At 54.1% G+C, this 27,545-nt stretch overlaps 1 protein-coding gene across 1 annotated transcript in view; it reads right to left on the bottom strand.

Moving 5' to 3' along the window:
- The window catches only part of ELL (elongation factor for RNA polymerase II), a 79,728-nt gene extending 57,903 nt beyond the window's left edge, over positions 1 to 21,825 (bottom strand). The window contains exon 1 of the mRNA XM_068536716.1: positions 21,651 to 21,825. Coding sequence (XP_068392817.1) covers positions 21,651 to 21,785 — 135 coding nt within the window. The 5' untranslated portion in view covers positions 21,786 to 21,825. The remainder of the gene's footprint in view (positions 1 to 21,650) is intronic.
- Positions 21,826 to 27,545: the final 5,720 nt, after the last annotated feature.

Raw genomic sequence — 27,545 nt, 5'->3', positions numbered from 1 at the left:
AACGCTGGAAAATAAAGCATTGCAACACTCTTTAAAAAAAAAAAAAACAAACACCAACCCTGACACAAGGAAGAAGGCAAGGCCAAGAGACCTCCGAGGACCTCCAGAGTGAGGGAAACCACCCTCTAATCAGCTGTGTGGTCAGTTTTCTCATCTGAGAAATGGGAATGACCTTGTTCCTGCCTTCTTCGTCCCCACCAGGGACGGCTGACAGGCCAGACCCAGACAAAGGGAGCGCCCCGCCCCCCAAACCAAGGGAACCATCAGAGCCACGGATCCTTTCCCAAAACTGTATTGATGACCTCAAATAATATTCAACAAAGTGATAAGAAGTCAATAATAATAAAAAGTAATAATAATAAGTGCTCATTTAAGTAAAACATGACTACTAGCCACACTCATGTTTCCACATCTGCCATGTACGTGGTGGGTATCTCCGTAAGGACCCCGGTGCATGTTCAGCATTTGATTGAACCCCCTTAGATGGTGCTCACCAAGCACTCACCACGCAGACATCTGTCGTGTATTCCTTTAACAGCAGCCCCATCAACCCTCTGGTCATGACATTTGAAATCCTGCAGGTCAAATCCAGTTTTCTCCAAGCAGGACCTGTCAGCAGATTCCTCCTCAAGGAATTGACTCTGTCAAAGGTAGAAATAGGAACCACCCTTGCAGGATGGAGGGATGATAGGGGAATTATGGCTTCCTTCAGGGAAGCAGGTGTGTTGGGCCTGATGGATGGCACATCCTCATCCCAGCCAAGGCCAGCATGGCACAGGGGCCTGGACCTCTCAGTGAGCCCTCACTCTGCCCCAGGGACAAGCAGTGCCTCCCATGGCCTGGCACAGTGGCTCTAACTGACCACCCCTGCTTCCTGAAGTTGGCGTGGGCTCAAACACTATACATATATGCAATAACTTTGGGAACCAACAGGGGCTATACAGACTGTAGTATTTTCCAATCCACAAGCACGTTTTTTCCACTAATATGTCACTGAGGTAAATGGAAGCAAACCCAAGACCCTGGAAAATAGTCTAACAACACAGTCTAAGTGCTTCAAAGTCATTGGCCAGCTGGGTCCACGGTCACACTCAAGCAAGTGACAAGTGGCCAGCTGGTTGCCAACTTTACACACCTGACTTGCCAGAGAAGAGCCTATGAGTAAGTGTCACTCACAGGGACAGCCAGGCCAAAACCGAGGTGATCTTGTTTGGTCAAGAGTGTGGTGGGTCACGGACTTCCCTGGTGGTGTACTGGTCAAGAATCCACCTGCCAATGCAGGGGACACGGGTTCGAGCCCTGGTCTGGGAAGATCCCACATGCCATGGAGCAACTAAGCCCGCGAGCCACAAATACTGAGCCCGTGCGCCACAACTACTGAAGCTCGCACGCCTAGAGCCCGTGCTCCGCAACAAGAGAAGCCACCGCAGTGAGAAGTCCACGCACCACAATGAAGAGTAGCCCCCGCTCGCCACAACTAGAGAAAGCCCATGCGCAGCAAAGAAGACCCAACACAACCAAAAATAAATAAATAAATGAATAAATTTATTTTAAAAAGAAGTGTGTGGTGGGTCACACCTGGGAGAAGAAATGACCACGCCGCAATGCCGTTCTGGAAAGCAGACAGCACTCAGGTGGCACCCAGTGAGAGAGCTGAGGGGGTTAACTGGCGCGGGAGTGAGCCCCATTCAAAGACACACACACACCAAGAGGAAAAGGTGATGAGTGGCACAGACTGAGAAGACGGTACAAGTGGCTAAAATACATGAGAAGCCACCAAGAAAACACAAATGAGAGATACCATTTTTGCCCAGCACTACCACAAAATTAGGAAGAATGAGACAATCTGGTATGCAAAAAGAAGTGGGAAACGTCCTGGGACACGCTCGCAGAGGTGGCATGAAAGGTCAGCTGTTGGGGGCAGTGGGGAACAAGGCACAACCCACAGGACAGCAGAGCCTGGCCCTCCCTCGAGCCTGTGGTCGGGCTGGCCAAGTATCTTGAGCCAGGTGCCAGTTGCTCAGGGGAGCAGATGAGGATGCACTGGAGTCACGGGGCAGGACCTGAGGGGCCTCAGCATTCAGCAGGGTGTGCTCTGCGGGAGTGAGGCACTTCCCACTGGTCTGTCTGACACACCTGGCTAGTGCCTAAGAGCTGGCTGCACCACGTAAGAGCAAAACAAAGTCGGAAACCACTGATCCAGAAAGAGAAGGCCCAATCAAATTCACAGGCTCACGGCAAAGGCCTGGTGTGTGCCAGGCCCTCTCATGCACACTCTGTCCTTGGGGAGCATTCTGGACTCCAGGAGTGTGCTTCTTGGTGGGCAGGAAGGAGGGGAGGTAGCAAGAGCACCAACCCTAAAGAGGAGACCTTTCTTTTTTTGGCCGCACTGCACAGCTTGTGGGATCTTATTTCCCCGACCAGGGATCAAACCTGGACCCTAGGCAGTGAGAGCGAGGAGTCCTAACCACTGGACCACCGGGGAACTCCCGAGGAGACTTTCAAAGAAAGGCCTTTGGCTGGCAAGGAGAGAACGCTGGGGCCTGGGCAGCGGGGTCCCTGGGAGCCCTGTGAATCACACATCGCCACCCACAGGTGGCCCCCAGCAGCAGTGAGTGGCACCACCACCCGGCTGTTACAAATGAGGGGTTTGTAACAGGTGGCAGAAACTCCATGTTAGGCCACCAAATGTCCCAGAGCTCTGTAGGACAGGAGTGGCCCCTATCACTGTGGCTGGATCTCCTGTTAAGGACCCACACTCCCAGCCAGAGATGAATGAGGGCTCCAGGAAAGCAGTGGACCCAGAGAAGGGACACGGCGACCCTGGGGCGACGGCACAAGAACACACGGCAGGCCTCGTGTCTGTGGGTACAGAGAGGCTTCCGGGAGCCATGACCACAGAGCTATCTATGCTGACAGAGTGCTTTCCGTGAGTCGTGGGTGTGACAGGAGTGAGTCAGGAGGGGACAGAGGGCATCCCAGGTGAGGGGGGCAAGGGGCACAGACCCCTAGGGAGGGAGGGGTGCAGGCCTGCACCAACTGCTCCAGGTGCTGCAGACCGCTGGGGCAGCCAGAACCCAGGGTGAGCTGGCCTTTGTCAATTCTGCAAATGGGGACCACACCACCACAGAAAACCCTGCAACCAGCCAAATTAGGAGGAAACCTTTAGAGTCAAAAGGTCAAATATCCCACCAAGGACATTCCAGGACCCCAAACAGCGGCTTTTTAGGTTTCCCAAAACCCTATCCATGAAAGAAGACAAACAGCCGCAACACCACCTGCCGCACCCCAGATCTCCAGGACAGAGGAGCAGGAACGCGGGCGTGCAGCATGAGTGTTCTGCGAGGAAACTCAGTGACTTTCCTCTTTTTGCTTCTGAGCCAACTTAGGGAAGAAGTTCTGGGCCCATAAATGCAGAATCCAAAAGCCCCTACCTGAGGAAAGCATTCAGCAGCCTAGCAAGGTTTGCCAATGCCCAGGAAGGAGCCTGGTCACTGGTAACAATACGGGGCTCCAAGCAAATGCCCCAATGCTGCCATCTGGGGTGCCCCCAACCCAGGCAGGCTGTGGAGGCTCGGAACACCCTGGGAGTGGGAGGACACTGCCCGGGATGAGGCCAGAATCTCACAAAGGGTTCCTGGGCAGAGCCGGGGCCCAACCCCCATGGCATGGGCCACCCAGTAGGACTCCCCGGCCCCTACCGGAGTCACCCCTGTCACCTGCTTTATAAAGTGGCCTTTAAAGCTGGTTTTACTTGGTAAAAAGGGAACCCCACTCAAAAAGAAAAATGTTAAAATTAGCATAACACACCAGGCCCAGGCCCGCCGCAGAGGAGGTGCTGTGAACCGCTGGTCTGGAGAGCGCTCTGGCGGCACTGTCCACCCTGGGGCCTGTGCTGCTGCCCCAAGCAACTCCAGAGGGGATTTTGTGGTGCTCTGGGAGGGAATACCACCACCCTGGGGTGAGAACTGGGATAAAGCTGGTGAGAAGGAGGTGGCAGAGCTTTTATTTTTGGAAAAGGAATCTGGCAGAGCTGGAGAATGAGGAAGGGAGAGAATCAGACACATGTGACTGAGGAGAGTCCCCCCACTGAGAACAGTCACGGCCTCCAGGGCAGGGGTCTGCTAAGGGAGCTGAGCTGACGGCATCCTGAATCTGGAGCAGGATGCTGGCCCTTGGAGTGACAGGACAGACTGGGCAGAGTGAGCTGGACAAGGCAACTACACAGGGCCTGCGCCCCTCCTGGACACGGTCCCACCACATGTTCATAAGGTACGGTTCACCCTGCTGCTACAGCGTGCCGATGTGGCTCCAGACGCTGGGACAGGAGGACACACGCCTCAGGGGACACGCTGAGTGCTGGGGGCACACGGAGGAGCCCTCTGAGCAGAGACTACAAAGATGGGGGAGGGAGAGGCCCACAGAGACCTAGAGGAAAAGTGTTTGAGGCACAGGCACACACGCTGTTTCCTGAAGCTTGTGCCCTGCGGTGCCGTGTGCTGGCCACCCTGCCCAGCACTCTGACCTGTTTGTCTAATCTCGGCACTCTTGGGAGAGGGCCGGGCTTCTTCCTCAGCACAGCCTCCTGGGCCTCCTGGGGTGTAGGCTCTTCCCCACCACCGGCTCCGGCCCCAGGAACTCCACTTTTCCAACAGGTCTCAGCAAATGTTCCTTCTCCAGCAAGCCCTCCTGACCTGTAGGTGGAATTAGAGCCCAGGGGACTGTCGCTCTTCACTCAGGACCCACACCGCCCGGCACAGGGCCAGGCACTCCAAAACTGGGATGTCACACCTGGGGCCTGGCTGCAGCCCGGGCTGTCCACCTAAGGACAGGTGCTCTGGGCCAGATGCCTGGGGCTGACCAGGACCCCACATGTCAGCATCCCACTTGCTTACTCCCTGCGGCCAGGGCCTCGCTTGGGCCTCACAGCCTGGGGAGGACTCACCAGGTGGCTGCAGTGTGCAGAGGACACACACTGCTTCATTTCAGGCCCTGGGCAACGGGTGCTCAGCCACTATGCAGACAGGCTGGGGCGATGGAGGGGACTGAAGAGAGGCAGGAGGCCAGCCACCCTGTTGAGGGATCTGCCCGCGTGGGCTGACTAACGCCACTCTTGTTCTGTTTTTTAAATGCAGTCGTGTGACTCTCTGAGTTACCAAAATCTCAATGCACATCCTGAGTGAAAACGATGACGTGGGGATCACTGTTCTAAATTTCCCCTAAATTTTCCGCAGACTTCAGGATTTCTCCTGGACGCCTATGTGAAACTGCTGTGCACATCTGATTTCAGTCACGTTCATCTATGGCTGGCCCAGAAGGGGAAGCAACTACAGGCTCCAGAATCCTCAATCCCAGGACCCGGTTTTCAAAGCAACAATGCTCTTCCGTCCAGAGTTGGCCAGCTTGCGGAGCTCAGACCCCACCTGCCAGGCCTAAGGCCAGCTCAGTACCACCCACAAGGTTAATCAATGGCTTAATAAGTAACAACAAAGAACACAAGGCCCAACTTTAAACAAACAGAGCTCCCCAGCCTGCATCCTGCCTAAGACCCGGCAGCGTCTGTGCATGAGCTGTGTCCCCGCTCACCACCTCTAACGTGCTCTAAGGGCTGTCATGGGAAATGCTATTTACAATGGAACATGCCCACTCTGCTAAGCCCTGTACAGCCACCACCGAGTCCGGCCACCAACCTGTCCAGGCTACAGGCTCTGAGGGCCTGCAAAGACCCCGTAACCTTGAGCAGCAGAGGAGCCGGCTAGCCTGAGGTCTATGATGCCTGCACCCAGGAGATCCCTGGCCTATGGCTCCAACAGAGGAGCAAATGCCTACCTTTCAGAGACACCCCAGGCCTTGACTCTTATACTAGACAGCTAGGGCTGCAGCATGGAAGGAAGGCACAGACCCCACAAATGACCCCCATCCCGCAGGGGGGTAAACTGCGGTCCAGAGGGTGGTGCCACTGTCCAGCCAGTCCCCTCTCCCCAACCCGTGTCCTGCGCTGCACTCTGCAGCCACCCAGCCCATGCATGGCCAATACCAGTGAGAGTTCAGAAACAATACGGCCTGCCTCCCTACCCCGGCCCTCAGCTGCCTGAGGGACAGAGCTCAGACACCCGGAACCTCTGTACCTAGGCCTGCTGGGTGCCCACATGAACACGGGGCAGTGGGCAGCCTCCCCAGGTCTGCAGGCTGGCTCAAAACCAGCCCCAGCTCAGCCAATTCGAGGTATCCTGCTTCACTGCCCCAGGCCTGGGCCCTGCGTCCTCCAGTGACCTGCTTCAACACCTCCAAGTTCGCCCGCCCCCTGAGCTAAGCAACAGCAGGGGAACACCCACTCTGTGTGCTCGCTCTTGAATGGCTGAGCCCCAGGAACAGCACCAGGAGCTCCAAGAAGAGGGCGTGGAGGCAGAAGCCACATCCGCTCAGACCAGCCACTCACCAAAGCTAAGCTGTGCCCAGCAGATCACACACTTGGCAATTCCTGTCACACGAAAGCATCCAGGCCTCAGTGAATTCTTACATGAGAGACCAAATCCAGGAGGAGGAGAGGCAGGTGGCAGGATGTGTGTGAAGATCCCAGGACAAAGTGCAATCAGAGCCACAGTTCTGGGGCACAGACTCTGGTGAGTCACCTTCAAGCCCTGCGGGAAAAGAGGTCCAAAGCCTTGTGCATTTGTGGCATGGCATCAGTCCACCTTCCACTGACAACCTGTGAGCCTCGCCCTGTACACCCAGTCACTGGCAGACCCCATTCACTGGCCCCACTCTCACAGCCCAGGCTCACCTGGGGGGTCACTAACCTCACCTGCTCAATGACAAGAAGGGACCCTCCCCACAGAGATGCTAGATGGCAGGGCTAAGACCAGGGAGGGCCAGGGGCCACATACCATTAATCCTACACTCCAGGCCAAACACCACCTCAGAATCCTTCTTAACACAGCTCTGCTTCCTGTCAGGGGAAGCTGGCACGGATCACCATGTCATGTGGCTCTACAAACAAGGCTCTCGACTAGTGGGACCCTGTGCACAGGTAAGGGAGCAAGCATGGGCCTGGTGCCCTCCCCAGAGCAGGCAGGAGACAAGCTGGACATAGGCAACCAGAGCTGGTTGTCCTCGTCCCACTAGCCAGATCCACTGTGAGCTGAGCATATTTTGCTGGAACCAGCAGACATCTGTGAGCATCCAATACCAAAAATAGTACAACCAGAGGAGGAAGGAACACGTTTTTCTAGCTGTGGCCTGCCCCTGCCCCAGACATCTCCCAGCAGTCTCTCCACCCTGGGACGTCCCCAGTATGATCCCCCTTTGGACCTCCCCCTTCCCTCGAACTTCCCCCTACACGGTCCCCCTGCCCACCCTGCCACAGCTCAACAGTCCCATCCGATTCTACAAAGGGAGAAACGACACCAGATAACAGCAAAATCATGCCATTTCTGCGAACAGAACCCAGAAACCGCAGACCCTTGGCAGAGGCCTGCCCAAGAAGGCCTTCTCTAGTGTCCAACTCAGAATCATCTACAGATGGCACTTGTCAGAATCTAACTACAGGTGGCACTCGTCCAGAGCTGAGAAAGCTCCAAAGGTTCACCAAACGCCAACCCCCGGGCCCCCCCTGAGGACAGCTCACTCCTGGGGAGCAGGAGAGGCCTGCTGCCCGCCGTCTCCACACAAGGGACCCATCTGAAACCACCGTCATCTGACTGTTCCTCATGTCATGAAACACATTCAAAAACACCGTGGGAACTGACCCCTTACTGGGCACAATCCCCCCTCGGAAGGTGACACCAGCCCCACTGTACACCCATGGAGCTGAGGCTGTGGGACAAGGAGGACTTCAGCCAGAGCCTGACTGGAATCAGAGGCAGACGCCCACCCTCCCAGCTCGGCCAGGGACACGCACACAGCCCTTCCCACCCAGGCTGCACAGTTATGTTTCCAGAGTTCACCAGAAGGTCACAAATAAAAAGGCCAGGCCCACTGGAAGCTGTGCCAAGCCTGTCACTGTGCCTGAGAAAAGCTGTTCCCAGGAAACCCAGTGACTCACAAGAGGGGCAGGAAGCACTCGGAGTCTCCATGAAATTGGGAGGGCAGGCAGTCCCAGAGTGGACACCCTTGGGTTTGAGGCTCGATTTAATCTATGCTGATGTGACCGTGGGCCAACCACCATTCTCTAGATATCCCATCCATGAAATGGAGAGGCTGGACAAAAAGGACCCTCTGAAGCATCGGTCTAGCCCTGAGATGCAATGGCAAGCTGTCTGCCAGGGCTCACAAGGCTGCAGGCAACAGCCCAGGGACCAGGGGTCCGAGGCCTGAGCTTTCCCCCAGGACAGCAACAGTCTGCTAAACACACCCATCCCAACACTCCAGACCAGCAACTGCAGGCTTCTTCTGTAAAGAGCCAGAGAGTTAATGTCTCAGGCTTTGAGGGCCAAATAGTCCCTGTTGCAAAAACTCTGCCACCGTTGCAGTGCGAAAGCAGCCACAGACAACAGCACTGTGTCCCAATAAAACTTTATTTACAAACACAGGTGGGGGCCAGATTTGGCCCTCATTTTAGACTCTAAGGCTGACACTGAAAAAACGAACACGCCATAACAGTGCACTTCATCAGCGTCCTTATCCGATTCTGTTCACCTAACATGGTGGCAAACTACCGAGGCCTTGGTCTTGGGGGTCAACAGCTACAGCAGCAGCACTGGGCACAAGAGACCTCGGATTCTTCAGGGCAAGAAAGAGGGCCCATCAGTTCCAGCACTAATCCCACACGTAAAGGGAGCAGTCAGAAGGGCGATGTGGCACTGGTTCACCGTCAGGACCTTGAGAATGTGGCAGGGAGGGACCCACCGTCAAGGGCGAGGCCAAGCTGAGCTTGCCCCCACTCTAGCCCCTGTGAGCTAAGCTGTCCTGACTCAATTCAGTGGGTTTTCCCCTTGTTGGAAGTGTTGCACTGGGACCGTTAAATCACTCCCTCCAGATGTGGGGAGAACCACAAGGTCCACAGCAGGAAGCTGAATTTCCCCAAAAAGTCACCATGTAAAAAAAAAAAAAAAAAAAAAAAAAAAGGAGGGGACTTCCCTGGTGGTCCAGTGGGTAAGACTCTGCACTCCCAAAGCAGGGGACCCAGGTTCGATCCCTGGTCAGGGAACTAGATCCCACATGCCGCAACTAAGAAGCCCGCCCGCCACAACTAAAAACAAAAAAGATCCTGCATGGGCTTCCCTGGTGGCGCAGTGGTTAAGAATCCGCCTGCCAATGCAGGAGACACGGGTTTGAGCCCTGGTCCGGGAAGATTCCACATGCCACGGAGCAACTAAGCCCATGCACCACAACTACTGAGCCTTCACTCTAGAGCCTATGAGCCACAACTACTGAGCCCGTGTGCCACAACTACTGAAGCCCGCGCGCCTAGAGCCCGTGCTCCGCAACAAGAGAAGCCACCGTAATGAGAAGCCTGAGCACCTCAACGAAGAGTAGCCCCCGCTCACCGCAACTGGAGAAAGCCCACGCACAGTTAACGATGACCCAACACAGCCAAAAAAAAAAAAAAAAAAAAAGATCCTGCATGCCGCAACTAAAACATGCTGCAACTAAGACCTGGTGCAGCCTAAATAAATACATAAATACATAAATAAATATAACTTTAAAAGGAAAAAGGAACCTCCCGGCCCACTTACTCTCTTCAGGTTAGTAAGAGAAGGCAAGGTCACCCTGAGCCCAGGGCAGCATAACAGGGTGGTCACCCCAACCAGGGCCCTCGGGCCCTCTCAGATCAGCCTCCCCTGGATAGAGGGAACCAAAAGCATGGGGGCCAGGGTCGCGCTGTGTGCGCGCACACATGCACACACACCATGCAAGAGGAGGGGAGGCAGAAGCAGGACTGGACAGGGAGCCCACCTGCTGGAGTCCCCCCCGAGGGCAAGTGGGCTGCATTTGCCCACAGGGTCCAGAAAAAACACTGCTCCTCCTCCTCCTCATGCACCTTCACACAGGCCCTGAGGCCAGGTCAAGGGCAGAAGCAGGCTCAACGGTACTGGTGGTCTTGAAGGCTGAGGCTCAGCCTTCACCTGCCCAGTGCCCCACATAGGGCAGTGCCTGACCCTTGGGGTCTCCAGGCCGCTTCCCACCTGGAAGAAAGCCCATTTTCCGAAACAGTCCCCTTGTGATTCAACATGGGACACAAACTGCTAAACTCACAAAAGTTGGGTAGATTCTGCACAATCGGAGCTCATGACCAGGGTAGGGCCCAGCAGCCTCAGGTGCCCGAGCCCAGCCCCTCCCTGTCACATGACCTCAGGGCCTCTGTTTGGTTTTAGGGGGAGTGGGGAGCACAGAAGGCTTGCCTTTGGAAGGGCAGGAAGTGGTGAGGGTGGCAGAGAGCTGAGCTACCTGAGCTGACCCCATGTCACACACACTCCCACTTCTCCCTGGCCCTCAGCCCCCACTGCTTGCCCCCCTCAACAGGTTCTCCAGACCACCCAAGGTATGTACTAACTCTCCCAACTTAGAGACGCGGGTCCTGGCTGGGCCCAGGCTCCTACACCATCACTGCTATCTCAACTCATCACTGTTATCCTTCCCTTGTCACTGTCATCTCCACTGGACCACAGCTTCTCATTCAGGGTGGGGCCACACCTGCTCTCCCTGCCCTTCCTGTCATCTGCTCCCAGGTGACCCTCTCAAAATCTTCCCTCAGGCAGGACCTGAAGCCAGCCCAAGCCCACCTCAAGTGTGGGTGCCAACATGCCTCCGTTCTGCTGGGGTCAGGCTCTCTGTCACCTTCACAGGGAACTCCTGAGCCTATCAATGGTCCAACAAGTGCCAGAGGCCCTTCAGACCTTAACTCTCACCAGAGAGTCACAAGCATCTTAGTACATTTTAAAGGCTCCAAGATCACTTCTCACCCGTCAGGATGGTTACTATCAAAAAAGGAGAAAATAACAAGTGTTGGTGAGGATGTCGAGAAACTGGAACCCTTGTGCACTGTTGGTGGGAATGCAAAATGGTGCAGCCGCTATGGAAAACAGTATGGAAGTTCCTCAAGAATTTAAACATAGGACTTCCCTGGTGGCACAGTGGTTAAGAATCCGCCTGCCAATGCAGGGGACATGGGTTGGAGCCCTGGTCCGGGAAGATCCCACATGCCACAGACCAACTAAGCCTGTGCGCCACAACTACTGAGCCCTGGCATCACAACTACTGAAGCCCGTGCACCTAGAGCCTGTGCTCAGCAACAAGAGAAGCCACTGCAATGAGAAGCCCGCGCACTGCAACGAACAGTAGCCCCAGCTGGCCGCAACTAGAGAAAGCCTGCGCACAGCAACGAAGACCCAAAGCAGCCAAAAATAAATAAGTAAATAATTTATTAAAAAAAAAAAAAAGAAGTTAAACATAGAATATGATCCATATGATCCAGCAATCCCACTTCTGGGTGTATATCCAGAAGAACTGCAAGCTGGGACTCAGATAACTGTTCACCTATGTTCATAGCAGCATCATTCACAGCAGTCAAGAGGTGGAAACAACCCAAATGGCCAATGACAGATGAATGGATAAGCAAAAAGTGGTAGATCAAAACGATGGAATGTTATTCAGCCCTAAAAAGGAAGAAAATACTGACACATACTACACCATGGACAAACCTTGAGGTCATTATGCTAAGTGAAATAAGCCAGTCACAAAAGGACAAATACTGTATGATTCCACTTTTAAGAGGTCCCTAGAGCCATCAAATTCATAGAGACGGAAAACAGAATTGCGGTTGCCAGAGGCTGGGGGAGGGGAATGGGCAGTTAGTGTTTAATGGGGACAGAGGTTCAGTTTAGGAAGATGAACAAGTTCTGGAGATGGATGGTGGTGATGGCTGCACAGCAATGTGAATGTACTTGATGCCACTGAACTGTGCACTTAACAATGGTTAAGATGGCAAATGTATGTTATGTGAATTTTACAATTAAAGATAAAAAATAACAGGACTTCCCTGGTGGCGCAGTGGTTAAGAATCCGCCTGCCAATGCAGGGGACACGGGTTTGATCCCTGGTCCGGGAAGATCCCACGTGCCGTGGAGCAACTAAGCGCGTGGGCCACAACTACTGAGCCTGTGCTCTAGAGCCCACAAGCCACAACTACTGAGCCCGTGTGCCACAACTACTGAAGCCCACACGCCTAGAGCCCGTACTCCGCAACAAGAGAAGACACTGCAATGAGAAGCCCATACACTGCAACGAAGAGTAGCCCCTGCTCCACGCAACTAGAGAAAGCTCGTGCACAACAATGAAGACCCAACACAGCTATAAATAAATAGGAGTGGTCTCAGCTATATATGGTTTCACTCTTAAAAAAAAAAAAAAAGATAAAAAATAACAATAATAAAAAATGTTTTGTAAAAAGGCTCTGAGAGATCCCAGGTAAAGACTGGGGTTGGCTGATCTTAGCACTCCCAAGGCCTCCCTGACCACAACCCTGCCCCCAGTCCTGCCTGTCACAGGAGGAAGCCCCCAAGGGAAAATGTTCATGCATAGAGTGAAATCAGCCATGGGGTCGAGCCTTCCACAGGGAGCCCCCAGGAAGGGGCTGCAGCCGTCTACACCCACACAAAGCAGAGGAGCCACAGCTACTCACTCAGGGCTTCCCTGGATGATGAAATTAACCCCAACTTCCGGCTCAGGCACCCCTTACCCCCAACTTCCTCTGGCTGCTCCACCCTCCCAGCCTCCCTCCCAGCCTCCCTCCTTCAGCCGCTCTCTCAGATCTCACGCTGACATTCTAGGCCTTTCCCGGATGGTTTCACTTGCCCTGCTTCCTGAGGGCACCTCCCTCCCCATCGCCGCTGCATTTCTCCCACCTGGCAGCCATCATCACCATGCCCTCGGCTGGCCTCCCCCATAGGGATGTGGGGACTGCAGGGTGAGACCAAGTCAGTCAGTCTAATAAACAGGACACGAAGGCCACAGGCACACATCCAGATGGGGAGAGAGGTAGGCCAGGGACTCCTCAGGCCTCTCATGCCCGTGTCCTGCCACTCCTGTCCAAAAAGAAGCCGAGGGGCCCAGGAAAGGGAAGGGACGGACAGGATGGCCCCTCGTTACTCGGCTTTTGCACACCTTTGCCAGGGCCACACTCAGCCAAGCTGGATGATGGAAGGGCCAGGAACCCCTCCTCACATACCTAGGGAACAGCATTCTCGAATGGAGAGAGGGTTTGGCCCCTCGAGACTGCCCTTGTGTGACTCCCCAACACTCACAAGCTTGAGCACAACCTGAAGGCAAAGGTGGAGCCACCACACCCTGGGCTCTGGCGCTGATTCCTCACACTCTGCCGGCAGCGGCCACCAACCCAGCGGGCTCAGCAGTCATCCCCAGGCCCAGCCGGACACGTCTCCAGAAACCCGGCCACGACCTCCTGTCCCTCCTCAGCTCCATCTGGCCTCTGCTCACTGCCTGCTCCACCAGCACTGCCCACTGAGGCCACTCGAGGGATCAAGAAGGGGGATGCATGAGAGGGCCCAGCTCCCTCCGACACAGTGCGGTGGACTTCCAGGCAGGAAAGTAGCTAAAAAAGACTGGGGAAATCCATTTAATCTAGCCATTCTTTATTTTACAAAAAAATCCTTGACAGTAGAGGTAAAGAAGTGGATATTTTAAACTCTGAAGGGCTTCACTTTCTCAGGTCATTTGTAGAGTATGCCCGCACACGCACACACACACGGTGGCAGGAGTGGTCAGCATCCATACGTTTCGCCCATCTGACCTGGGAGGCCACTACAACTGCAGGTGTTGCTTCAACCCAGGAAACTGAGGCTTGGGAGAGAGCCAGCAGCCTGGGGCCCCCAGGCTGTCAGCAGGACCTGGCTGGAGCCAGGCTACCTGACCCCAACGTGTAGCATCCTTTGAGGGAGGCACCTTGTTAGGACACCCTCCCTTAGAATCTAAGACAGACACAGGGGCAGCAAGGCAAACAGTGAGGAGCTGACACCCTCCCAGTACGCCTGGGTTAGGAACCGGGGTAGGTGGAAGGGCACGTACTCGGGAAAGGTGTCCTGTGCCAAGCCTCAGTCTCCCTTTCTGAAGGTCTACCAGGAGAACGCTGATGATGGAGCAATGATGTTGAGCATTAACCACAGCCCTTGATCATAGGCGGCTCATTAATTTCTTGGAAGCAGAGCACTCCAAGGCGGGCTGAACTTCTCCAGGACCTCCTGCTATGGAGTGTGCCTGGGAACCCTGGGAAGTGCTAAGCAAGCCTTGGGCCCTCGACCCAATGTTATCTGCACTTGGACGGCGTAGCCCACCTGCTCGCCTGCCCATGAGGCTGACTTGGGCTGACACTGACACCCAAATGCTGTCTCAGGGTGCAGCCCCGACGTCCAGGCCCAGCCTTGGCTCCCCCAGTGTCCAGAACACCCACTGTCCAGAAATTGGTCAATGCCAGCACAATAAAGGAAACCTGCTATCCAACTGCCCCTGAGCAACGAACACAATCCAAGAACCAGAAAAAGAAAGGCTGATGGCTTCCACAGCCGCCACATCCGTTCTAAACCACCTTCAGATTGCACTGGTTAGGACACTGGCAAGAAACTCATGACATCCACACCCTGAGACGAAGGCAGCAAAACCCAGAAAGACACGGGCCCTGAAGCAGCATCACCACGGCTGCACACGCACGTCCACCTCGCCCCACATCAATGACGATGACGCTGATGTTGTTCGCCCACCACAGACCTGCAGCAGCTCTCTGATCAGCCACAGTCGCCTTTCCTCCAGCCAAGAGTCACTCCAGAGGTGACCATCAGCGTCTCATCAAGCCCTGCATGACCCGACTCTCACAAACCCAGCTCAGGCATGACAACAAGCCGAGTGTGCAAAGACACTTCCGTCCTATGGCCAGAATCAGGAAAGGTTAGAAATGTCCACCTCCCCCAACCAGGTACAGGTGGCAGCCCAAATACTTCTACATCTGTCCCCTTGCCGAACCCCAGTGGACCCCAGCTCAGGCCATCAAAGTCTCCACCCCCAGCCTCCCCACCTCTAGGCCTGACCTCCCTGAGCACCCAACACCACAAACCAGACCATATCCCTCCTGGGCCTCGATTTCAACATACAACAGTTGTACCGTTCAGCACCTGCAACCTCCAGCTCCACTCGCAAATGCACAGGTACACCAGGGGTGCCTCTCACTGCAATTCAGCATCTCTGCACAGCCCTCAGTACCGGACAGCAGACTAGGACTAAAGCCACTAAAAAACAAAGTTTAGCACTGCAATAAAAAAGAATCAAGACCTAAGATTATATGAGAACACCACTGTGATGTCCACTTCCTCTGGATGCAAGACAGAGGAAGGCGCTGAGGTGCCAACAACAGCCCATGGAACAGGGAATTGCTAGTGTTCTTCACTGAACTCTATAGCTTTTGTGGGAAAAAGAAAGAAACTTTTGACATGTGTCGCTTTTAAACAGGAGTTCGGTGACCCCACAAACTTCACAGACATGCGAGGCCCCCTCCCCTCTGGAGGGGTTGTGGCGAGTCACCAACGCACCCCTTGGACCTGGTGACTCAGCCAGGAGCCGCATCTCAACGTGGCCAGGGAGGGACCCAGCTAGGAGGATATAATTAGCATCAGACTCCAGTGCAGCCACTTAGTGTGGGAACAGGAGGTCTCCCTCTGAATGGTTCACTTGGACAGCAGCTTCTTTATTAAAAAGCAAAGTGATAAAACTGCACATGGTGGCTGTCTGTGTCACTTACTGCACTGCAGATCAGAGGATGTTTGCAGGGATTGTTCCAGAAAGCATCCCTGTGGTCTCTGGGTGACTGCAGAGTGGCCACGTATCGCTAGAGATGAGATCTCAGACAACTCCAGGCCATGCGAGTCACAGACCAAGGAGAAAGTCATAAAGGCAGAGAGCAAGGGAGCAAGGCCCTACAAGTGAAGGACCCAGGGGGGGCAAAACCCAAAGGCACAGGATGGATTTCCAGCCAGGCACGTTGAGCAGGGCTGTTGCCATGAAGAAGCAGATTTCCCAAAACCAGGGTCTGCTCCAGGACGAGAGATGCACGGAACAGGAGAAACAGTCCTGTTTTTCAAGGACTCCCCAGAGATGTCACAATCCGGGTGTGATGTCAAAACTACTTCAAGGGTGATGAACTCTGGCCTTGCCGATGAGTCAACAGAGGGTGGGTTTCCGAGAGCCACCGGCTGTTTACACACAGTCACCATGGTGAATGGCTGCCGGAAGCCTAGTCAAGGGTCACAGTGGCAGATGCGGGGCTTGGCCCCTCACACAGCCTCATAGGCCATCTGCAGAAATGACCAGCACTTACTCCCTACCCCAGGTTGCTTGTTTTCCCTCAGTACCTATGAGACACGCGCCTCTGGGAGGGACTCACCCCACCCAGACCTACTGAGTGCCCACCTTGAAACACACAGGCAAACCAAACCCCTACGTCATGCTCCTGACACCAATGGGCCAGCCCAGTCCACTCGGCCACCACCCTTCAGAGGAGGCAAAGCTCAAGGCCACACACACTGCATTCCAGCCAGATGCCCGGTTCTCAGCCCCATCCCAGCTGGGAGACTCCTTCTGGTGACTCGGCCTCCCAGAGACTTTACCTGTTTCCTCACCTGAGAAATGAGAACCCCTCCCCACCACAGGGCTGACAGCCAGGGAACAAGATGAAGTAACATGTACAGCTCAGGCCAGCGCTGGCATGCAGGGCACAATCCACAGGCACTGGTTATCACCTGCAGGCTTTCTCAGGGGAGAGGGCACGGTACAGTCAAAGCTGGCAACTTCAGGAATTTGCATGGCCACTCATGTCACCAATGCTCCCGGGACCCTGGGATGCTGGCATGTCATGAGGACTTGAGACCACAGTGGGACTCCCTTTCATAGGTGTGGCTCAAACTCCCGCCCAACCGGAGAGGCAGCCTGGGCCAGTGAGGACAGTCAGCGTGACCTCAGGCAGTCAACGCTGCCCCTCAGAGCCTCAACTGCCACTAATGAACAGTGGGAACAATAAGCTAGCCTTCCTGCCAAGACTGTCAAGAAGATGACACGTGCCTGGACAAAGGGCTTACAGGGGCCTGGCCAGAGGCCAGGAGGGGCAGCGAATTTGGCTATTCCTGAAGACAGCTCGGGGACTTCCCTGGTGGCACAGTGGTTAAGAATCCGCCTGCCAATGCAGGGAACACGGGTTCGAGCCCTTGCCCGGGAAGATCCCACATGCCGCGGAGCAACTAAGCCCGTGCGCCACAAGTACTGAGCCTGCGCTCTAGAGACCGTGCTCGGCAACAAGAGAAGTCACCGCAATGAGAAGCCCATGCACCGCAACGAAGAGTAGGCCCTGCTCGCCGCAACTAGAGAAAGCCTGTGTGCAGCAACGAAGACCCAACGCAGCCAAAAACATTAAAAAAATAAAAGACAGCTCACGTGAAAAACAGACAGGGCTGGCAAGAAGCGACCTAGCTAGGGCCGAGTGGGGCGGCCCCCCAGGAAGGAGAGACGAACCCACCTCCTGGGGCCTCACAGTGGGAGGGGAGTAGAGGCTAAATTAAGGTTCCTCCTGCCACCGGTGGCCAGGCTGACACCCACGCAGCTAGCCCCTTAGCAGCAGGCAAGCAGCCCCTAGCGTGGGTCCAGAACAGTCACAGAGTATTTGTTGCAGACCTCCTCTTCCTAAGCCCGTCCCAGGAGACAGCCCTGCAGCTGCCTCCACGTCTTTACCTGGGCCTTGCCCCCTGCCCAAACACCCTCCCCAGCCCCTCATGTCTCAAGGCCTATGCATGTGCCATGCCTGGAACCCACACCCCTTCCCCCCAGGGGACCCCTCGTCCAGCAGACCTCAGCTCTGGCATCTGCTAGGCAGCGCCCTTTCACATCGCCCCATTTTATTTCCTTCCTGACAATGACTGCTGACAAGCTCTTCATGCTGATTTCTGTGCCACCCTGTTCATCATCTGTCTCCTACCTCTAGAATACCAGCTCGAGAGACTGGGGACCCATTTGGTCACTTATAAATGTCCAGCCCCTGGGCAGTGTCCCTGTACAGACCAGGCACTCAATCAGATTTGGGAAAATGTAGGAGCCCAGGCTCTCCCATAGTCTCTGCTCAAACCTCCAGGTGGGAACCAGCCCTGGGTACCGACACCAAGTGCTGAGAACCTGGGAGGGGTCAGGGCTGCACTGAGAGCCGCACATGTGCCGAAGGAATCCCGACAGCCCTGAGAGGAGGAGCCAGAGCTCAGAGAGGGCAGAGCCCGGGACCCTCAGAGTCCGGAGAGAAGGATCTGGAGCTGGGAGGGGTCAGGTACTGGGACCCTCAGAGCCCTGAGAGAAGAATCCAGAGCTCAGAGAGGGTTGGGCACTGGGACACCCACAACCCTGAGAGAGGAAGGATTAGGAGCTGAGAGGGCTCAGGTACTGGGACACTCATAATCCTAAAGAGAAGAAGGATCCAGAGCAGCCACTGGGATCCTCATAGCTCTGAGGAGGAGGAGCTGGACTGGGAGGGGTCAGGCACTGACCCAAGGCCTCATGCAGGTAGAGCCGAGATTCAGAGATTCAAACCCAGATAGGCTCCAATTCCCAGGTTGCTTGGGCCCCTCCCTGGGCCCTCTATTTTTCCTGAACAACAATATGCTACTCTTCATCAAAGACCTTTTAATCTGGGAGAGGGGAGGATCACTTGGTAACAGAGCCCACCAAATCCGACGATGAAATACTCAGGTGGTCGAGGGAGGTGCCCCAGGGAAGGTCACTTCCGTAGAATCACTGTCAGGGACACTGCTCTGAACAGGCGCATGATGCTGTCTTCGAAAGATAGGTTGTGTTTATGCTTCTCCTCTCTTCTCTCCCGGAAGTAACCCATCACAGTGAAAAGGGAGATCCATGGGAGTGCCTTGGGATGCACTCAAGACTGCGTGAAGACCAAGTCTGGACGGTGGCAGCTGCACATATGACTACATCTTTACCTTCCACCATGTTCCAGGCTGGTCACTAGGTCTGTACAAAGGCAGCTCAGACTCCAGACCTCTCTGGAGAGGGAAGCTGTCAGGGACTTCTCCGGCTACTCCAACAGCTAGGCTCCCAGGAGCCACAGAGAAAGTTTTGAAGGATGCTCCTCTCCAGTCCCCTGCCACATCTGAGTCTGTAAAAACCTCTCTGCAATTACAGTTGCCCCTTGAACAACACGGGGGTTAGGGGCACCAATCCCCGAGCAGTCAAAAATCCCTTATAAACTTTACAGTCGGCCCTCCATATCCTGAATGCTGAATCTGCAGATTCAACCAACCGTGGGTCCCCTAGTACTGTAGTATGTGTTCAGTGAAAAAAAAATCCACATACAAGTGGACCCGGGCAGTTCAAACCTGTGTTGTTCAAGGGGCAACTGTAAAAAGTAAAAGTAAAAACCCTCCCCACAAGTTGCCACTGGCAAACCATATAACCACAGCGCTAGAGAACAGAAAACTCTAGACGCTACTGACAGTCAAACATATGAAGTTTTGTTAATAACCAATACACTTCACTAGTCACACAACAAGTTCTTCAAGTCACCGTCCCCATGCCTACCATCCAAGAACACTGAGTGTGCCCAAGCTGCCCTGATTTTACTTCAGTCCCCTACATTGCCCACTGGATAAGATTAAATACAAAACTGCCAAGTAACTTAAATCACAAGTCAGCCTCTGAGAAAAATGAAAGTTTGAGTCACCCCCAAAATTTAGCCCAGCCAGCCAAGTTAACACGAGTAGCTTGAGAAGGAGAAGCTCTTCGAGGGAGCCCCTTCTGGCTGATCAACACAGACATACACAGCTGGGCTCTCCGTGGGACGAACTTGAGTCTACAGTTATACCTTCACCCTCACAGGAGGAAGATCCAGCTTAGGGGATGTAACCAACACCCTAAATTAAAAATAGCAGCGTGACAGCATGAGGTGGACGCACAGGCGGGCCTTCCGGACGACTAGATCAAGGGAGGGCAGCATGGCAGGGAAGGCGGGGCTCCGAACTCACAGTGACCAGGTACCAAGCTCACCTTATTTACATGACGCATAAGCTCTCCCCCAGCTGTTTCTAGGAAAGCCTGCCTTCCAGGGGAACAAGTCAGAATTGCCCAGGGAAAAAGACTCCTGGCTGGAATTCCTCAAGGGAGGTTCAAGCTGGCCACCGTGCCCCCTCCTCTTCACCTGCAGTGGCACCCCAGCCTCACCTTGGGGAATCCCTTTTGACAAGGTGAGATCTCACTCTTCCAGAAAGATGAAATCCCGGTTCTATGAAGGGGAAACTGAGACACGAGGACAGGAAGGAAATTGTCCAAAAAAGTGGGAAGAAGAGCGGGAAGGGTGGGCACTGGGAACAAAACAGGGGAAGAAATTCCCAGCTTAGCTAATGGTGCCGAACAAGTCCAGGGCAGGAAGAAAGCCACATTCCTTCCTAGTTAGTCTCTCTCCTCACCCGCCCGAGGCCCCCCCATCCCCAGTACACACGCGCACACACACGCACACGGCAGGGCCTCCCTGAACCTGACGCCAGACCCCTCCTCCTAGAGCCACTGACTATGAAGCCCCCACTTTCCAGGAAAGGAAGAAAAGGGCTCCCAAACCACTTCCCCTCAGGACCTGACCACTGGGCACCTGCAACTTCTGTCCCAACACAGGAGGAGGGCGCCATGACACAAACAGAAATGGGAAGAAGCAGTTTCTGACCACGGCCCCAGATGTGCCCCGAAGTCAGGCCTGAAAGAAGGTACAAAGACGCCTCTCCCCAACCCCCCGGGCCAGGTGGCAAAACTGAAACGCCTCAAACTTCCCGAGATGGGCCCAAATCAGCCCCTGAGAAGTTTGAGAGTCAGCAGCCAGGTGCAGTGGCCAGAGCTCCTTCCCAGGTGCCCACAACAGGCTCCCAGCTTGGGAGAGGCACCATGCCAGCAATTCCCCCCCAAAACACTCCCACTTTCTAAAGGTGTCCAGTGATTCAGGTTCACCTAGGGAGCTGGGGACAAGCTGTCAGGTTCTGCCCAAACTCCCCTTCACAAGAACCAAGGGTGAACCCAACTCCAGGGGCCTCAATGGAAAGCATCAAAGACAGCCCCCAAGTGTAGACACAACCTCCGCAAACAAACGGAACAGGACCCACAGATGCCCCGACAGCGGTGCCCCACTGACCCACCCTGCCAGCGTCCTAGACGGAAAAGCTGCTCCCCAGGAGTGCAGTCAGCCATCCCTACCAGCCACCCTGCAAGGAGCCAGACTGAGAAGTCCCAAACCCCCACCTCCCGTGCTCGGACGGCGCTGCCTCCACCCCCTCCCCTGGTCAGGTGAAAAAACCAGTTCCTGCCCAGGTGCCTGGTAAGTCAGGAAAGGCCCCGGACGCCTCCAGGTGCCGACACAGACGTCCCCCGGACCAGACGCGCGAGTTCGGGCCCCTCGGCCGCCCTGGGCCGCCCGCCAGGGTCGTCTCCCCGCGCCGAGGCTCCCCGCGCTCCGAGCCGGACAGTCGCCTACCCCGCGCCCCACCGGCCCAGGAACCCGCGAGCAGCACCTCAGACGCCGGACCCCGAGCCCCCAGGCAAGGACGCCACGGAGAGGGGCGCGCGAGGCCGACCTGCGCCCCGACGTCCCCGACGGCCGCGCCAAGCCCCGTGCCGCTCACCTGGCTGGCGCGGTAGCTCTCGAAGGCCCTCAGGGCACTGTCGGTGAGCTTCACGTGGAATACGGACACCTTGCTGCCGTCGCTCACTCGCCCGCACGACAGCCCGTAGCTCCGAGCCTCCTTCAGCGCCGCCATCTTGCGACCATCGCTCCCCCGCCTCCCTCTTCCCGGCTCCAGGGCCGGAGGCGCGCCGGCCACGCCCCACCCCGCCGCCCGCTGACGTGCTGCATTATTCATGAGACGCGACTGGCCACGCCCCCTCCGGATCCTACGCGAACCACAATCGCCGCCGCAACCGCCGCCGACGTGCTGCATTATTCGTGAGACGCGGCTGGCCACGCCACCCTGCGGGCCTAGTGAGGCCCACAGTCACCGCCCCGACTTTCTGCATATTCATAAGGCGCGGATGGCCCCACCTCTCAAGACTCTAGAGGTGTCCACTTTCGTGCCCGGACTCCGCCCCGACACGCGCCCACCTTCAGGCCCCGCCTCAATGTGTATTATTCATGACCCTGACAGCCAGGCCCGTCGAAGCCCCGCCCCACCAGCCGCTGATGTATTACTTACGCGGTCTCTCCAAGTCTTCCGCCTTTGGCTTCTGTTGAGAGCCCCAACGAGGGCGCGGAGGGGGCCAGGCCGGCGCAAAGCACGTGGGGGGGGGGGGGGGGGGGGGGCGGAACCAGCAGCAGGCTGGGTGGGCGTGACTATACAAATCGAGCGCGCGTTGGACGATGGGTTGGGCTGGTGGGGCTTCCCTAAGGTTGTTGGGGAATTGTGGGGGCTGGTAAACTTTGCTGGCAGTAAGACTAGACTTTTTCTTTTTTTAATATTTATTTATTTATTTATTTATTTATTTAGGCTGCGCTGGGTCTTAGTTGCGGCATGCGTGTGGGATCTAGTTCCCCCATCAGGGATCGAACCCGGGCCGCCTGCATTGGGAGCACGGAGTCTTACCCACTGGACCACCATGGAAGTCCCAAGAGTAGCCTTTTAATAGAATAAAATCCTACATCCCCACGGGCCCTGAGAGATGGTGGTTGTCCAGTTCTCCTATTAAAAAAAACGTTTCACATATAAAATTAACCCATTTAAAGTGTACAATACTGTGGCATTTAGTACTTTCACACTGCTGTGCAGTCACTACCACTATCTAGTTCCAGAACATTTTCATCACCCCTAAAGGAAACCCCATACCCACTAAGCAGGTTATTCCTCACCCCCCTCCCCAGCCCCTAGCAACCACTAAGCTACTTTCTCTATCTATGAATTTGCTTTTTCTGGACATTTCATATTAATGGAATCATACAATATGTGACCTCCTGTGACTGGCTTCTTTCACTCAGCATGATGGCTTCAAGGTTAGTCCATGCTGTTACCTGTATCAATGCTTCATCCATTTTTATGACTGAATAATATTCCATTGTGTGGATAAACCACATTTTGTTTATCCATTCATCCATTGATGGACATGTGGGTTGTTTCCACTTTTTCACTATTATGAATAGTGCTGCTGTGAACATTCATGTACATGGTTTTGTGTGGACAGATGTTTTCCCTTCTCTTGGGTCTATACCTGGGAATGAAATTGCTAAGTCATATGGTAATTCTATGTTTAACCTTCTGAGAAACTGCCAAACTGCTTTTCACAGGAACTGCGCCATTTTATCAATTTCTTGTTTTACATATGGGGAAACTAAAGCGGAAGACCAGCTCTGGCTTGCCCAGGAAAGCTCCTCCTGGGCTCCTGGGTCTTCTGACCTGCAAAAAGTTCCTGAGTCGTTTTCCTTCTCGCTTGAATCTAATTTACGGTGGTCATAGAATGAATATTTTGAGGCAAGAGAGGAAGGTGAAGGTGTACGTCTCTACCCAGGTGGTCTCATTAGTTCTGCCCACCAGTGCCAGGCTGGCACTACCATCTCTTTACCCCCGATCATGAACTGCTGACCCTAAAGGCAATGCTAGATTCTGTGAAACCTTTTTCCATACCTGTCATTAATATCTCCATTTACAAATGGAGAAACTGAGGCTCAAAAGGGTTAGGCAGCATGTTACGGTATTCACCCTACCAGTGAATGGGCCGCTTGGAACTTTGAACTTGGATCTTTCTGATCCAGAGCCCTCCTGATTACCCTTCATCCTGCCTCTGGTACCTGGGTCCCTTTCTGTATTTCCTCATTGAACGACCCCAGCACAGGGCCTAGCGCAGAGTAGGTGCTCAGGAAATATGTGTTGAATTAATAAATGATCTAATTTAATCCTCACAACACAGCTATCAGCCCATTTCAGGGATGAGGAGAGCAAGGCTCGGAGAATCTGGAAGGTCTCACGTACTGCTGCAGAGATTCCAACTCCAGCCTGTCTGAGCTCAGGGCCAAAGCTCTGGAATCATCCACCCTTCACCTGGGATCAGTCCATCCTACCACCAAGATGCCGGCACTTGCTCAGACACGCTGACCCATTTACCCACTGCTGTGCCCAACTGTGTATCCGGAGGCTGGGCCAGGAAAATATTGGAGCAGGCCAAGGCTGCACTGCCCCTAGAAGGGCCACAGAAGGGCAAGAAGGGTAGCTGTGGAGCAGGCAGTCTGGAGTTAGAGGCTGGGGAGAGACAGCCAGACTGCTGAATGGAGTAGAACGTGGGAGGAGCCAGCTCTAAGTGCTGACCAGCTTGCTGTGTGACATTGGGAAAGGCACTTCCCCTGAGTGTAAGTGGATTCATCTGAGAAACAGACAACAGTACTAGTAACAGTCACCCCACATAGAGTGTTTAAAACACACGAGGCTCTGTGCTCAGTGTTTGGCACCCATGACTGCCTTTTGGGGTGGATACAGTGGCTTGGTCCCATCTGCCAGATGAGGAAACTGAGCACTTAGAGAAGTTAAAAGACTTAGGAACACTGCAACCATGGGCTGTAGTGCTTGGTAACAAGTATTGATTTTTCTCCACTTTACACTTAATGCCCCAGTGACTCCCAACAGGACCCCTGAAATGATAATGGAGGAAATCATCAGGCATTGGCATGCTCTCCAAAAGCCTTTAAGAACTAGGTCACCCAAGAAATTGGAAGCCAGTTGATCACCTTGGGTAGCCTCTCAACATATATTCCACCTAGCAAGCCCATTGAAAAAGGTCTAGCTCTGTGATGGGAACAGTGACCCTAGCCTGACCCTCACCCCTTGTAGCCTTGGATGTGTCTCACCCTCTCTGTTCCTCATTTTGCTCATCCATAAAATTGGGGTAATAACAGCATTTACCCAAGAGCCTGGCCCTAGACCAAAGGCAAATGGCATCATCACGGAAATTGTTATTATTATTAATGGGTTTACAAGAGTTTATGTACATAATCTCTTTCCGTTAGACATTTATGTTGTTTGCAGTTTGTGGGTTTTTAAACCGCACTGGGATGAACACCCACTATTCATTAATTGGCTATCGCTAATATATGTATTAGTTTGCTATTGCTGCCTATTGCTGTGTAACAAAGTGTCTCAAACTTAGTGACTCAATATAAGGAACATTTATTATCTCACAGTTTCTGTGAGTCATAAGTCTAGTATGTTTTAACTGGTTCTCTGCTCAGGGTCTCATGAGGCTGTAATCAAGGTATTGGCTTGGCTGTGTCCTCATCCAGAGGCTCAACTGGAGAAGGATCTGTGTTCAAACTCCTTCAGGTTGTTGGCAGAACTCATTTTTTGGTGGTTGTAGGACTGAGGTCCCCACTTCCTTGCTGTCAGCTGGGGGCCACTCTCAGGCGCTGGCCACGTGGCCCCCTCCATCTCAGCAATAGAGACCTCCCTCATACTGAATCTCTCTGACTTCCTCTTCTACAACCAGCACGGTCAGGCCCACCCAGATTATCTTAAGGTAAACTGTGCCCACTAACAACACAATCATGGGAGTGAGGTCTACCACATTCCCAGTCCTGGGATGACACAGGATGAGAAATCTTAGAAACGCCTTAAAACTTCTGCAACGCACAGCCCTTAGAGACACACCTCTGCACATCTGTCCCAGAACTTCCTGAAACTTGAGATGCTAGGTCAGAGCAAATGGACCTTTGGGATTTTGAAGCAAACAGTTTTGCAGCAAAGGGAACGTGATGATCCATGAGAACACTGTTTGGAGCTGGACCCTTTGCATGGTGGGGTGGCCAGCAAGCAGCCTGCTCCGGTGCTCCCTTAGCTGGGCACCTCAGAGCCAGCAAGTCTACCTTTTGGGGCCTCAGGACTCATTTGTGCAATGGGTAGCGGGGCACTCACAGCTCTTCTCGGGATGGGGGTAAAGACATCTGTTGTCAGGGATCCCCAAGACCACCCCAAGACCACCCTCCTCACTAGGAGGACTCAGAACTCAGAAAAGCTGTTACATTCGTGACTATGGTTGATCACAGCAAAAGGATAAGGATCAGCAAAGGAAAAGGGTACATAAGGCAGAAACCAGGAGAAACCAGGCACAAGCTTCTGGTTGCAGACAGCACTGAATTTTCCCAGCAATGACTGTGACAACACACATGGAATGTTGCCATCCAGAGAAGCTCACCCGAGCCTTGTCCAGGGTTTTTGTTGAGGAGGAAAGGTCAGTCATGCAGATATGGCTGACCACCCATGTGATGAAATTCAGTCTCCAGCCCATCCAGACGTTGAACTGATACCATGTGGCCAAAAGCCCCCACCCTAAATCATATTGTTAGCATGGACTATCTGGTGTGGCCCACGACCTCAGGTAAACACTTATACCAGTCAGGACATTCCAAGAGCCTAGAGGTGACCTCCCAGGTGCCAGTCAAGGGCCAGTCCTTTAAATGTGCATGCTTTGGACAACCCAGGCCTGATGAGCTATTTCTTTACCACTCTAAAGCAGGTGAGGCTCCAGGTGCCCTCATGGCTCCAGCAGAAGTACCACAGAAGGCTTTAATAGTTCACTGTGTGTCACGTGACCACCCAGGAGCCAATCACTGTGGCCAGGGGGCTAGAATGCTCTGATTGGTCAGGCCTGGGTTGCATATCCACCCCTGAAGGCTGGTGGGGAACCCGCTCCATCTGCATGATGAGGAGTAAAGGTGAGTTCCACCAGGAGGAGAAATAGAGCACAGGCATTCAGAGACACTGATGATTCCACACTGGGTGACCCCAGCCAACACCCACCACCAGGAAGTTGTCCTTTAAGGATGACATGAGATGGAAGTATGCTAAGGTCATCCCACTTAAGTGCTCAGGAGACATGAGTTCTCACATGCAAAGCTCATTCTACCATGTTCACTTCCAACTCACAGCCCACTGAGAGTCACGCCCCTTGAGGGCAAGTTCAGGCTGAGTCATCACCCAAGACAGGGTACACAGAAGGCAGTGGTATACGTTTTGATGTGAAAGAAAAATCCATCCTAGTTGTCCTCTGAACATACCACACACCATCCAGCCAGCACACCTTTGCACATGCTATGCCTGAACCAGGAGCAAGCACCGTTTGCCACCCGCCAAAGGCCTCTTTGTGCCTTTAGGGCAACTTCGATGCCCCTCGTCCTGGATGCCCTGGCTCCCCACCCCAACCCTGTTCAGACTACTGAGGATGGAATGACCAAGGGGGTGAACACATTAAAGTCACACATCTGGCCGTGGCATTCAAGGCCTTTCTCATCTCCTGGCCTTAACTTGCAGTAAGATGCAGAACCAGCTGGTGGGTGGAGCATGTGCTCTGGAGGCAGGTTGACCTGGGCCAAACCCTGCCTGTTGCTTCCAGGTAGTGGGACCCTGGGCAGGAGCTGTCTCCTCTCTGGGCCTCGGTCCGCTCAGCTAATAATGGGACACAACCAAAGCAACCATGGAGAAAAGGGGCAAAGGTGGAAGGCACACCCAGACTGACTCCATCATTACTAAAAAGCTACAGTCTTCAGGAGT

Source organism: Eschrichtius robustus, chromosome 2 (genome assembly GCF_028021215.1).
Source record: "Eschrichtius robustus isolate mEscRob2 chromosome 2, mEscRob2.pri, whole genome shotgun sequence".
Classification (NCBI taxonomy): Eukaryota; Metazoa; Chordata; class Mammalia; order Artiodactyla; family Eschrichtiidae; genus Eschrichtius; species Eschrichtius robustus.
The sequence above is the reverse complement of the archived record's forward strand: the minus strand, read 5'-3'. Positions and strand labels throughout refer to the sequence as shown.